Here is an 11,461-nt window from a genome sequence, read left to right on the forward strand (position 1 = left end):
CCCCCCCGGGCCCCCCGGGCCCCCCCGGGCCCGCGCCCCCAGCCACTGGCACAGCACCCCCAAGGCCTTTTCCAGCCCCTCTGCCCCAGCCTGGAGCTCTGCAGGGGTCGGTGTGGCCAGCATCTCTCTCTGTCCCAGTTCTCTGTGCTGTTCAGGCCCCTCTGGTAGCACAGGTCCCTTTGTGTCTGTGCCACGCGTGTCAGTGTTTTGGGGGTTCTGGCATGTTCTCGGGGTGAAGCTGTGGCTGTGCCCATGTCCAGTGCCAAAACTGGAGCTGTGTGGGCCCTGAACCCCCTGGTGCAGTCTGTGGCTCCTGCTGCCCAGGGTGGATGTGGTGCAGCTGCTGGGAGCTGCTGTCACCCCAGGAGCTCCCAGGGAGCCCCAGCTGCTGTTCCTGGGGCACAGAGAGAGAGGGGCTGCTGGTTCCACTTGGAGAGATTTCTAAAAATGCAGTGAAAGCTTTGAGGTGGAGCTGAGATGGTTTTGGAGTTGGGGTTATCCACGCTGGCAAACATATGCCACACTGCTCCCGAGGCAGCCAGCCTTGGACAGTCACGGTTAGAGGCTGGTTGGTTTGGTTTGAACCTTCAAACCCCTCGTATTCTCACTTGACACCAACACGAGAACACTGGTTATTATAAACAACTCATAAACACCTGTTTGGGTGGTTTCTGGCCTGTCCCCCCACAGTGCTGGGGTTTGTCAGTCGTTCCAAAGGCATCACCATTGCTCTCTGGGGGTCCTCTCAGAGGTCCAGCACCTTCCAATCCCATTCTCCTCCCCACCCCTGTCCTTCCTGCTGGCTGGGACCTGCTTGTCCCCCTCACTGCCTCCAGCAGCAAGCTCAGACTCGCGGTGGAAGTATTTTCCTGCAAGGTTAGGAGGACACTCGCTGTGGGCCAGTCCTTGTCACGCAGAGAGGTGCTGGAAGTGCAGCCTTTTCCACGGGGAATTCTTGAGTCCTTACATTCTATTCTGAAATTTTGGAATGCCAGTGGGCAGCACGGCCAGAGCAGGAGGGTTCCTCTGAAGTGTGTTGCAATAGGTTGGCCTGGAAGCAGAAAGTGGACTTTGAGCTCAGCAAAACTGTAATTAAAAGAGATTAAAGTTGGGAAAGCCCACTGAGCCCACCCAAGGTGTAAGCAAGGAAATTAATTTTCTCCTGATGATTCTGGTTTTTTGGAACCAGAAAACAGGGGTCATCAGGGGCTGGAATGAGATGGTCTTTAAGGTCCCTTCCAACCCAGACCATTCTGTGATTCTTGGGCCAGGACAGTCCTCAGGCTGCACAGGGATGTGTGCTGTGCAACAGGTGACTCTTGTAGGGAGAACTCCACTGGCACAGGATGCCCAGGGAAGCTGTGGCTGCCCCTGGATCCCTGTAAGTGCCCAAGGCCAGGTAGAACAGGACTTGGAGCAGCCTGGGACAGCAGGAGGTGTCCTTGCCCATGACAGGGATGGGCTTTAGGGTCCCTTCCCCCCCCAAACCATTCCAGAATTAATGATTTTGTTGGCAGTGAGCTTGGCTCAGTTGGTCAGAGCTGAGTTGCCTCTCAGACTCAGTCCTGTGGCACAGTAGGATTTTATTTATTTACACACAGTGACTAAAAATGACTCAAGTGAAAGATGTGATCTGGGATTAAAAGGGCAGAAGAGAGGGGAGAAGGTACTTAAGGTGTATCTATTCTTTCAAGATGTATCTGTTTTGTTAAGAGTCTCTTTAATCCTCATTCCTGGTTCTTCTGGATCAGCTTGTCTGGCAGCACGGAGCTGCCGCTGCAGCTGGAGGTGTGAACTGCTTTGTTTATCTAACGAGGCTAATGTTAAACACGTTTCCTAAAGAGCATGAGGTGAGACTGTTACCAGGGGAGTGCAGGCTGATCTCGGCCTGGGGACCCCTCTGGTCCTTTCCTGGCTGTCCCCGTGGCTGGGGTTGCTCAACACAAGAAGCTCAGTCCTGAGTTAGCAAAGCCTCAGGGAGCCAGGACACACATGGGGCAGCAGCTGGGTTAACCACGGAACCATTTAGGGTGGAAAAGACCTCCAGGATCATGGAGTCCAGCCTAATGTTGGAGTCCGGGCCTTGTTCTCTGAGATTTCTGTGCTTTGGAGATCCTGGGAACCATCGACCTCTGGAAGCACATCCTGTGTTCAGTTCTGGACCCCTCCTCCTGACAGGAGAGACCCTGAGGGGCTGGAGCGTGTCCAGGGCAGGGAACGGAGCTGGGAAGGGGCTGGAGCCCCAGGAGCGGCTGAGGGAGCTGGGAAAGGGGCTCAGGCTGGAGCAAAGGAGGCTCCGGGGGGACCTTGTGGCTCTGCACAAGTCCCTGACAGGAGGGGGCAGCCGGGGGGGTCGGGCTCTGCTGGCAGGGAACAGGGACAGGAGGAGAGGGAACGGCCTCAGGCTGGGCCAGGGCAGGCTCAGGGTGGATATTGGGAACAATCCCTTCATGGATAGGGCTGTCCAGCCTTGGCACAGCTGCCCAGAGCAGGGGTGGATTCCCCATCCCCGGAGGGATTTAAAAGCCCCGTGGATGTGGCACTTGGGGACATGGGGCAGTGGTGGCCTTGGCAGTGCTGAGGGATGGATTGGACTTGATGATCTCCAAGGGCTTTTCCAACCTAAATCACTCTGTGGTTCTAGGAATCTCCTAGAGGGCAGAGACACCCGGTAGGGCTGGTTAGTGTTCCCCACTGACCTCCCCAGAGCAGCCCAGCACAATCTGCAGGGAGCCAGGCGGGGGTGGCAGGAGGCCAGACCCATCCAGCCTCATCCTGCTGGGCTCAGCCCAGGAAGGAGCCCTTTGGAAGGAGGACACGGGGAGGGCTTACCTGGGAGAGGAGCAGGGGAGCGTCCCAGGACAGGAAGGGATGGGACTGGAAGAGCTTTTCTCCCCTCGGCCCTGGCTGCCGGGGTTCCCCGCTGGAACACGGCCTTCGCTCGCTCTCTGGGGGTGCCTGGTGACAAAGCAATGGAATGTGGGGCTGCTGCTCCGGCCTGAGCCCGATGGGGCTCGTCAGGAGCACGTCCAGGGAGGGAAAGTCAGGGGATACCACAGTGCCCAGGAGGGAAACGCGCAGTTGGAGCTGTGTGGGGGGGAAATGGCCAGTGCCCTGAGCTCCCTGTGAGTGGACAATCGGCACTACTTCACTTCTCTCCTGGTTTCCCCACCTGCAGTGAAAAGGTTGAAACCACAGGTGGAAATGGAGATATCCTTCATTTCTGGCCTTCCCTGGGCTCCCAGAATGAGCTTGGGGATCCAGCTCCAAGCTGGTGGTACAGGGTGAGCTGTCTCCTGGGCAGAGCTGTGTGAACATGGGTCAGAGAGGATGGAAACCAAAAACTGCACTGACCTGGCTGAGATCACCCTGCAAACACCTCCGTTCTGAACCCTTTTGATGCGGTGTCTGAAGTTTCAGTAGAGCTGGAAGTGGGATGGGATGAGCCCCTGAGGCTGTACCGTGGGTGAGAGGAAATCCCGCTTGGATCTGCCCGGAGCAGCTGGGGCTGCCCCTGGATCCCTGGCAGTGCCCAAGGCCAGGCTGGGCATTGGAGCTTGGAGCAGCCTGGGACAGTGGGAGGTGTCCCTGCCCATGGCAGGGGTGGCACTGGATGGGCTTTAAGGTCCCTTCCCACCCAAACCATTCCATGATTCCACGAAAGTCAGGCCTCAACATCATTTAAGAGATTTTCCAGGACGGGGCCATCAGCCGGAGCTTCCAGAGCTGCAGATGGAGCTGAGTGTAGGGATTTATTCTGGGAGCAGGGAGATGCTGCAGCTCAGCAGGGGGCTTGCAGAGTCCTTTCCAGGAGAGCTGGATGGGGATAACCTGGTGTTCCTGGAGGGAATGGGGGGGGCAGGGTCCAGGAGGGGCCGCGGGTTCTGCTCAACAGAGGAATCGAAACTGCTCCTCTCCTTCTGCAGAGTCACTGCGGGCTTTGTGCTGAGCACTCCGGGTGGTTCTGGGCTGAGCCTAAGTCAGGCCTGGGGTTTGATGTGCTGGGCTCGGGTCAAAAGCTGATGATTAAGACGGAAACGAGGCATTTCCTGCCCATCCCCCCCCTCCCCCCCAGCTCACACAAGGCCCAAAATATCCCAGTGACGTGCGGTGAGCGGCATCTGCCTGCCGCAGCCTCCAGCAGCTCCCTGGCCACCGCTGCAGCGTGTCAGTGCCCTTGGAAGGGAGCACAGGGACCCCAAGGAGCTGGGGAAGGGCTGGGAATGTGGCAGCTTCACAGAGGACCCATTTTCCTGGGCCAGAGTTAGGGACTTGCAGCCTGGGCTGTGTGCAGAGAGTTTCAAGCAGCCCCAGCAGTGTCAAAGCCCCGTTTCCTTCAGCTCTTAGCACGTTCAGCCACAGTGCTCAGTAGCTGTTTCAGCCTAAGGATTTGGGGGTTTGGGAGTGTATCTGAGGTACTGGACAGTTCCTGCAGCATTCCAAGTGGAGTTCCTTGGGGGGGAGCTACCCCGTGGCTGTGGAACACTTAATTCTCCAGGGAGTTCTATCCGAGGGCAGCACGCTGGAAATAAAATTGGGAAATGCACGGAGAGAAGTCCTTTAGCCAATCTCTGGGACCTCTCTGCTCCCTGGGTCCTGCAGGGGGACGTGGGGAGCGTCTGTAGTTCTCCCTGGGTTGTGTCCTTGGAGAGGTCCAAGCCATTAAATGTGGGTTTTGGTGCAGTTCAATGTGAATTCAGAATGCAAAGGAGTAACTTCCTCTCAATCTGCTCTTGCTTGCCAGGTCCTGGAGAAATATCCCAACACACCCATGAGCCATAAAGAGATCCTTCAAGTTATCCAGAAAGAAGGACTTAAGGAAATCAGGTGAGTTGAGTAAACCAGTAGAGCCCACTGATGCTCTGCTTCCAGCTCAGGGTAGTTTGCTGTTACCCCTCCGCTCCTGAGGAATTTTGGGACTGAAATGTTGCAGCTTTGGGGTCTAGGTCCCATTTGCAAACAGCTCCCAAGTCCCCAAAGAGCTGGGTAAGGGTCATCCCCAATTCCCAGGTGTGCAGCTCTTCCATAGGATAACCCAGGCCTGGGCTTCAGGCTCCAGGGGCCAAAGAAAACGTAACAATTTCTCATTTCTTCTTTAAAAAAATAAAAGAACAGTCAGTTTGACCTAAGCAGAACTCAGAGTTACCCAGGGAGTAACAAAGCAGCCCCAGTTAAAGATCCTTACATAGAGAACTGGATTCCTGGTGCTGTTGTCCTCTGTATTTCCTGGAGGGGGTGTGATTGTTCCTTAGGGACGTTGCTGACCCCAGAGCAGCCTGGTGGGATGCTGGGCAGAGCAGGGCCAGCTCCATGGTATCCATCTGGTCAGGGCTAGAGCAACTCCAGTGCAGTTCCTGAGCTGCTCAGCTTAATTCCAGAGTCCTGGCTCTGCCAGGGGTGAGAGGTGGGGATCAGCTGTCCCAGGGATGGGTGAGGAGCAATAGTCCCTGTGAAGTACAGAGTATTTCTTCTGTTTTCTAAGAGCAAAGCAAAAGAGAGGGGCATAAAGAGGATGGGCTGGGCCTGCTCCTCTATTTTGGAGTTAAGCAGCCATCGTAAATTTGGCTTAATTTCTTTTTCCACTCCCCTTTGCCAGCTGGATCCAGCAATCCATCTGCTTTGCAGGGAATAGTCAAGGGCCCAAGTGCAGGAATTGTGCTGTCCCAGCAGCATCTCCCACTCGAGCTGAGGATGGCACAGGGCTGTTTGCTCTGGGAAATGTGGGATTTGTCCAGTCACAGGGACACCAAATGAGCTCCTTTAGCTCCTGGGCAGTGCCCACAGTGAGGTTCAGCTCCTGCCCTGAGGGTGCCCCTCACTTTGGGTGGGACAGCCAGGCTCTGCCAGCCAGGGGCAGCTGCAGTTCTATGCTAAATATTGTTAAACTAAATATTGTTATCCCAAAAGCACAAACTACAGCTCAGAGTCGGCCCCTCGGGCACTGGTCAGGCCTGGAGGGGCACTGGTCAGACTGGAGCTCACTGGTCAGTGCTGGTGGCCGAGCACAAGGGCAGCAAACACCCAGCACTGACACTGATGAACCTTTTTAGCAAAATTCGGTGGTTTTGGGGCAGAGCCTCAGGCAGGAGCCCAGGTGGGACCCAAGAGATCCAGTCTGTGGCTGGTCAGGGCAGATTTTGGACCAAACAGCCAAAAAAAGCAGAGCAGAAATGCAGCTGTGCTTTTCATCCTTCTCAGCCTCCTCCTTCGAGAGCTGATCTGGGGCTGAGCCTGAGCTCTGGGAGTTGTTTTCCTCTCTAAAGGAGCTGCCTTGAGCACCAGGATCTCCAGTCCCAGAGGTGTTTGTGGGAGCAGACAGGTGGGAAATTCACATTTCAGCTCTTCCCCTTGGCCACACTGGGATGCTGGGCAGGGATCTTTGCTTTTAGATATAACATCGACGTAATAAAGCTTTATTTTGATGTAATAAGGCTTTATTTAGGTTAAAAGCCGAAGGATTGTCACATTTGAGGCAATTAAATTGCAGTCAGTGCCAGGATTTGTGGCTGAGTTGGGGTTCTGGTCAGTCACAGCCTGTGACAAGATGGGCTTAACACAAAGCAGCTTTTCTTGAAAAAAGTCCTGCTGGGGGAGGAATAAAAGCTGCCAGGTGAGCATGTGGAGCTCCCCGGCTTTTGAGTCCTCCCATGTGGAGGTTCTGGGGGAGCCCCTGGCAGCAGGTGACACCCTCAGCAGGGTGAGGGCTGGGGGTCTGCTCTCAGTGCAGTTGGCTTTTCATGAACCCAGCTGCAGATTGATTTGGGAGCAAGGGATTCCCACAAAGCCCCTCATCCTTAAACTCTGCCAGCTTTGACTTTGGGGTGTGTTTGTTGTGGGTTTTAACTCCCCATCTACAGCCTCAAATCCTTGCAGGTGATGGGAGGGTGAGTTCAGCATCACCTTTCACATCAGGCCTTTGAAGATCCCGGATTCAGTGAACTGAGGACAGGTTTGGAAGTGACAAGTGCCTTTCCCAGAGTCTGGGAATGAGGCAGAGGGAATGGGGAGCCCAGCTGGGGTTGTTTCCCTGTTTGCCAGGGCAGCCAGTCCCTCTCCCTCTAATGATCCCTGGGATGAGCCTTGGGCAGGAGCTGCTCGGGGAGGCAGCTCCGGGGCATGGGGGGGAGGAGGCACCAGGGCTGGTGTGGAGGGTTTGGGATTGCAGGGAATTGCAGCTGAGTGTGGAAAAATACCAGGGATTGGGGGAAGAGGGACTTCTGCCATGTGCAGGACAATTTGGGGGTTTGTGGACGAGACCAGGGCTTTCATAAGACTGTTCTGGAGCAGTCCAGAGCCCAGGGGGATCCTGGCTGACCTCACCTGTGCTTAGGGTTGTGCCCTGTTCCTCAAGGGATTTTAGTGGTGGTGTTTGTAAAGGTCAGCCCAGGGCCAGGGCTCAGAGAAGTCGGGACTGGCTTCCTCAGACATCCTGAAGCTAAAGCTCCCCTTTTCTGTGCGATCTGCCATCCCCCTTTTCCCAGTTTGCCTGTTGGGACAGGCTGCCCTGCTTCCTGGAGAGCCTGTCCTGCCTGCAGGCTGCTGCTTGCCCCAGTGAAATCCATGGAAAAATGCCCATGGATGGGCAGCGTGCCCGGGGCTGGCTCCAGGACCTGCCCCACATCCCGGATTTGTGGCCTTATCTCCGCTGCCGTCGAGGCTCGGGGAAGCCTGGGCGTGTTGTGGCACTGCCAGAGGAGGCTTTGAAGGTGTGTGGGACCAGCCAGCTCTGGAATGCGTGGGAGTGATGGGATAGGTGGGCACGCAGAGGCAGCAACAGGGAATCACTTTTGTCTGATGAGAAGGAGCTTTTTAAATCCAAAACTGCCATTTGTCACTGGATTTCCTTGGTCTCCCTGCGTGTGTTAAAACCAGGGTAAGAGTAGCTCATCAAAATTAGCTTTTTGGAAGATGTCTCTGTTGGCTTCTGCTCTCAATAGCCCCACATGCTTGGTTTTCCTTGGATTTTGCATTGAACACCATCCTGGGAGCCTCTGGCCAAACACAGGGGCTGCTTTTGCCCAAATAATGGGTAAACAAGGAGATGCTGTAAGCACTGACTCCATCTCTGAGTGAGAGCAGGCAAGGTCCTCTGGCTGCTTCACTTCAGAAATGCATGGAACTCCTGCCATAAACCCAACCAGGCTCTTGAACCAATTCTTGAGGGGAAAAAAGGCACAGAAACCAAATTTCCCTTTTCACTGGTGGTGTTTGGACTAGAGAAGGAATCAGAATCCCAGACTGGATTGGGTGGGAAGGGACCTTAAATCCCACCCAGTGCCACCCCTGCCATGGGCAGGGACACCTCCCACTGTCCCAGGCTGCTCCCAGCCCCAATGTCCAGCCTGGCCTTGGGCACTGCCAGGGATCCAGGGGCAGCCCCAGCTGCTCTGGGCACCCTGTGCCAGGGCCTGCCCACCCTCCCAGGGAACAATTCCTGCCCAATATCCCATCCAGCCCTGCCTTTGTCCTGGGACACCCTGAGATCTTGTCCCAGGGGTTGGATATTGGTCACGTTGGGTGTCTGGGGTAGGACAGGGACATCCAGACATTCCTTCCTGAGGAATCACCAGCCTGGGTTGCCTCAGATCCCCCTGAGTGAGATCTTTGGAATGTGGGTCTGGTAAAATGTCCATAAAAACACCGACAGCCTCTTGGGGTTGTCCTGTGCAGGATTTCTTACCCACAGCAGGGACTCTGTGGCTCTTCCACAGCGTTTTACCAGTGGGAAAGGGGAATTTGTTGGAAGCACTTTAGTTGTGGGATGGTTCAGTGTTTGAGTTCCTTGGGATTGGGGCTGCAGCAGGGAGGGCTCCAGGGGTCCCTGCAGCTCCCAGCAGGGTTTGGCTTTCTCTGGAGCACATGAGCAGTTCCCAGGTGATGTTTGTGACTGAGGGCAGAGCTGCAGAAGGGAAGGATCCAGGGAGACCTGAGAGCCCCTTGCAGGGCCTAAAGGGGCTCCAGGAGAGGGACTGGGGACAAGGGCAAAACCGCTCGGTGTCTGTGCAGAACATGGAGAGGAGTCGGTGGAATCCATAAGTAGTAAATGTAGGGGAAGATGTTGGTTTGAAAATCAATAGTTCAACAAGAGCATTGCTACAGGAATCAGGGTTGTTACCACTGGCAGGGAGGGGTAAATACAATTGTTGTGTGTAGGAGAAACTCCCATGGAGTGTCTCTGCATGTCCCTCTTACACAGGGGTGAAATCCATAACTAACAGAATATTCCCCTTCTCCCAGCCCAGCCTGGTTGTGGCAGTTTTTGCTGTTGCCCCAAGATAAAATGGCAGAGAATTTTCCTGCTGTGCAGGAGGATGTTCACTGCTGCAAGGAGGAGTGAGGGGTGGAACCCTCTGCTGATGGGAACCTGAGAGTTTGACTCTCCCTCCTGGAAAACACCAGAGCTGAGGCCTCTGAAAACACCCACGTTTGGGTTTCTCCTCAGTACCAGCTGGCTCGTGGTCCTGTAGCAGAAACACAGAGAGGATCCCAAAAGCACGGAAATTTGAACTGTGGGTCCCAAAAGCCTCAGGGGAAGGAGCTTCACTTCTGACTCCTGCTCTAAGATCAGGAATTGCTGGTTCACATTCCCTGGGGCTGAGAAGGGCCCCGAGCAGGGCCTGTGGCCACCAGTGCTGTGATCCTGGGGCTGCTGCCTGCACCTGCCACCCACAGATGGAAGGGCTGGAAAGGGACTTGTTCCCAGCCAGGACCTGCCATATCCCAGTCCCTGATGTTCCTGCAGCTCAGATCTGGTTGTGGTGACAGACCTTTAATTAAAGCTATTAATTAGTCCAGTGTGTTCTGAGCGCTTTGTGGTGTCCTCCAGACTGATCCCCATCCCCAGGTTTCTCCTGGGCCCTCGGACACAGTGCTGCAAGCGTGGCTCCCGAGCTCCATCTCCGGCTGCACTGCCCTTGATCCTGCACCCATTCCTGCCCCGGGGGCACCCGGCAGCTCCAGGAACCCCTGAACTGCTGGGTGCAAGCAGAGATCCCCGCTCGGGGTGCTGCCGTGGCAGGGTTGGTGCAGGGTGAGACACTGCAGGTGCCCCCAGGGCTGTGGGGAACATTCCAAATGTGCACTGGTTTGCATTCTTGGGGAGCCCATGGATCGCCCCTGGGGTGAGGAAGCTCCTGCTCCATTAAACCGCTGGAAGTTTGAGGTGCAGGGCTGCTGTGTTCCCTGGAATTGTGAGCTGGGGGTAGTGCTGAGGGGGATAAGGAGTGAGTGAGTTCCTATTCCACGGTGTTTCCACGTGGGGACTTCCGAAGGGCCCCCTGGCTCCCACAAGGTTCAGTCACAGGAGGAGGTGGCAGTGAAGGTTTCCACGCTGGAGTTGGGCTGGAAGCACCTGGCAGGTGTATCCTTCCTCACCTGGGCTCGGGATTCCCGCAGGCTGCCCCAAACCCTTGGGATGTGGTTGTGGCGGAGGGGGGAGGGTTTGTGCGGGTTGGTGACGGGTCCGTTGTTTTGCTGAAGTTGTTAAAGGGGTGTTTCTCTCCTTTTTTTGGGCTGCACTCCACCTGCAGAAGGTAAGACCAGACCCAGCGCTGCTTGTTCCCAGCTCCTGTCCTAACGCCCCCCGCGGTTCCCCATTCCCCGCAGCTCCTCCTGCCCCAGCCTCCCCTGCTCCTGGGAGTATCCCCGGTGTAACCCCGGTGTAGCGCTGCCCTCCCCGTGCCTCCGCGCTCCCAGCTGGGAACCCCAGGGCTTGGGAGCTGCTGCCTGCGTCCCTGTCCCTGCTGCCTGCGTGGGGCTGGGCTTGCATGTGGGGTTTGTGCTTCTTGTCTGGGGCCACGGGTGCTGCATGTTGGGAAAACGTAACCTGGGAAGGGAGCTGCTTCCCTAACCCTGCCCGAGTCCCGCCCTCCTGGCATGCCCAGCCCTGGAACCGGGGGGTCCTGAGCAGGGCCGGCTGCACCACTCAGCAAAGAGCTCCTGGGGTGAGCCTGTGACTCACGGGAGAGGGGAGCCGGGGATGCTCCAAAGGGAAGGGTGGGAAATCCTCCCCTGAGCGGAGTCGTGCCTGTGGCAGCTCGATCCGGGCAGGGAGGTGGGAAGTGGTTCCTGGGGGATGGCTCTGCCTGGAGCTTCCCTTGGCACTGAGGGAGCTTCCCTGGGGCCCAGTGACCTCCCCCTGCCCAGCAGCTCCCTGGGCCTGCGGGGTCCCTGCTGGAGGAATCGCTCCTGAGGGATCCTGTGGCAGGAGCAGCCGGGAGCTGCTGGGCAGGGAAAACTGCAGCTGTAGCACAAGGTCACCCTGGGAGAGAGAAATCCCTGTGGGATGAGCTGGGAGAGGGCTGGAAAGTCCAAATGCATCCCAAGGGGAACCAGGAGGGAAGGGTTTGGTCCCACTCTTGTTTGAGAATTGGAAAAGTCACCTCAGTCCCTGAGGCCTTGGAGCAGGACTGGTGGGAAGAGGGATTCCAGAGGGATTGCAGGGCAGGAAGGGATGCTCCAG

At 56.4% G+C, this 11,461-nt stretch overlaps 1 protein-coding gene across 1 annotated transcript in view; it reads left to right on the top strand.

The window, feature by feature from the left end:
* ASXL2 (additional sex combs like 2, transcriptional regulator) overlaps window positions 1–11,461 on the top strand; it is a 73,053-nt gene that overhangs the window by 21,795 nt on the left and 39,797 nt on the right. The window contains exons 4-5 of the mRNA XM_017743412.1: window positions 4,745–4,827; window positions 10,530–10,532. Of these exons, the coding sequence (XP_017598901.1) occupies window positions 4,745–4,827; window positions 10,530–10,532 (86 nt within the window). The remainder of the gene's footprint in view (window positions 1–4,744; window positions 4,828–10,529; window positions 10,533–11,461) is intronic.

The sequence above is a fragment of the Corvus brachyrhynchos genome, unplaced genomic scaffold, assembly GCF_000691975.1.
Source record: "Corvus brachyrhynchos isolate BGI_N302 unplaced genomic scaffold, ASM69197v1 scaffold211, whole genome shotgun sequence".
NCBI classification, from domain to species: Eukaryota; Metazoa; Chordata; class Aves; order Passeriformes; family Corvidae; genus Corvus; species Corvus brachyrhynchos.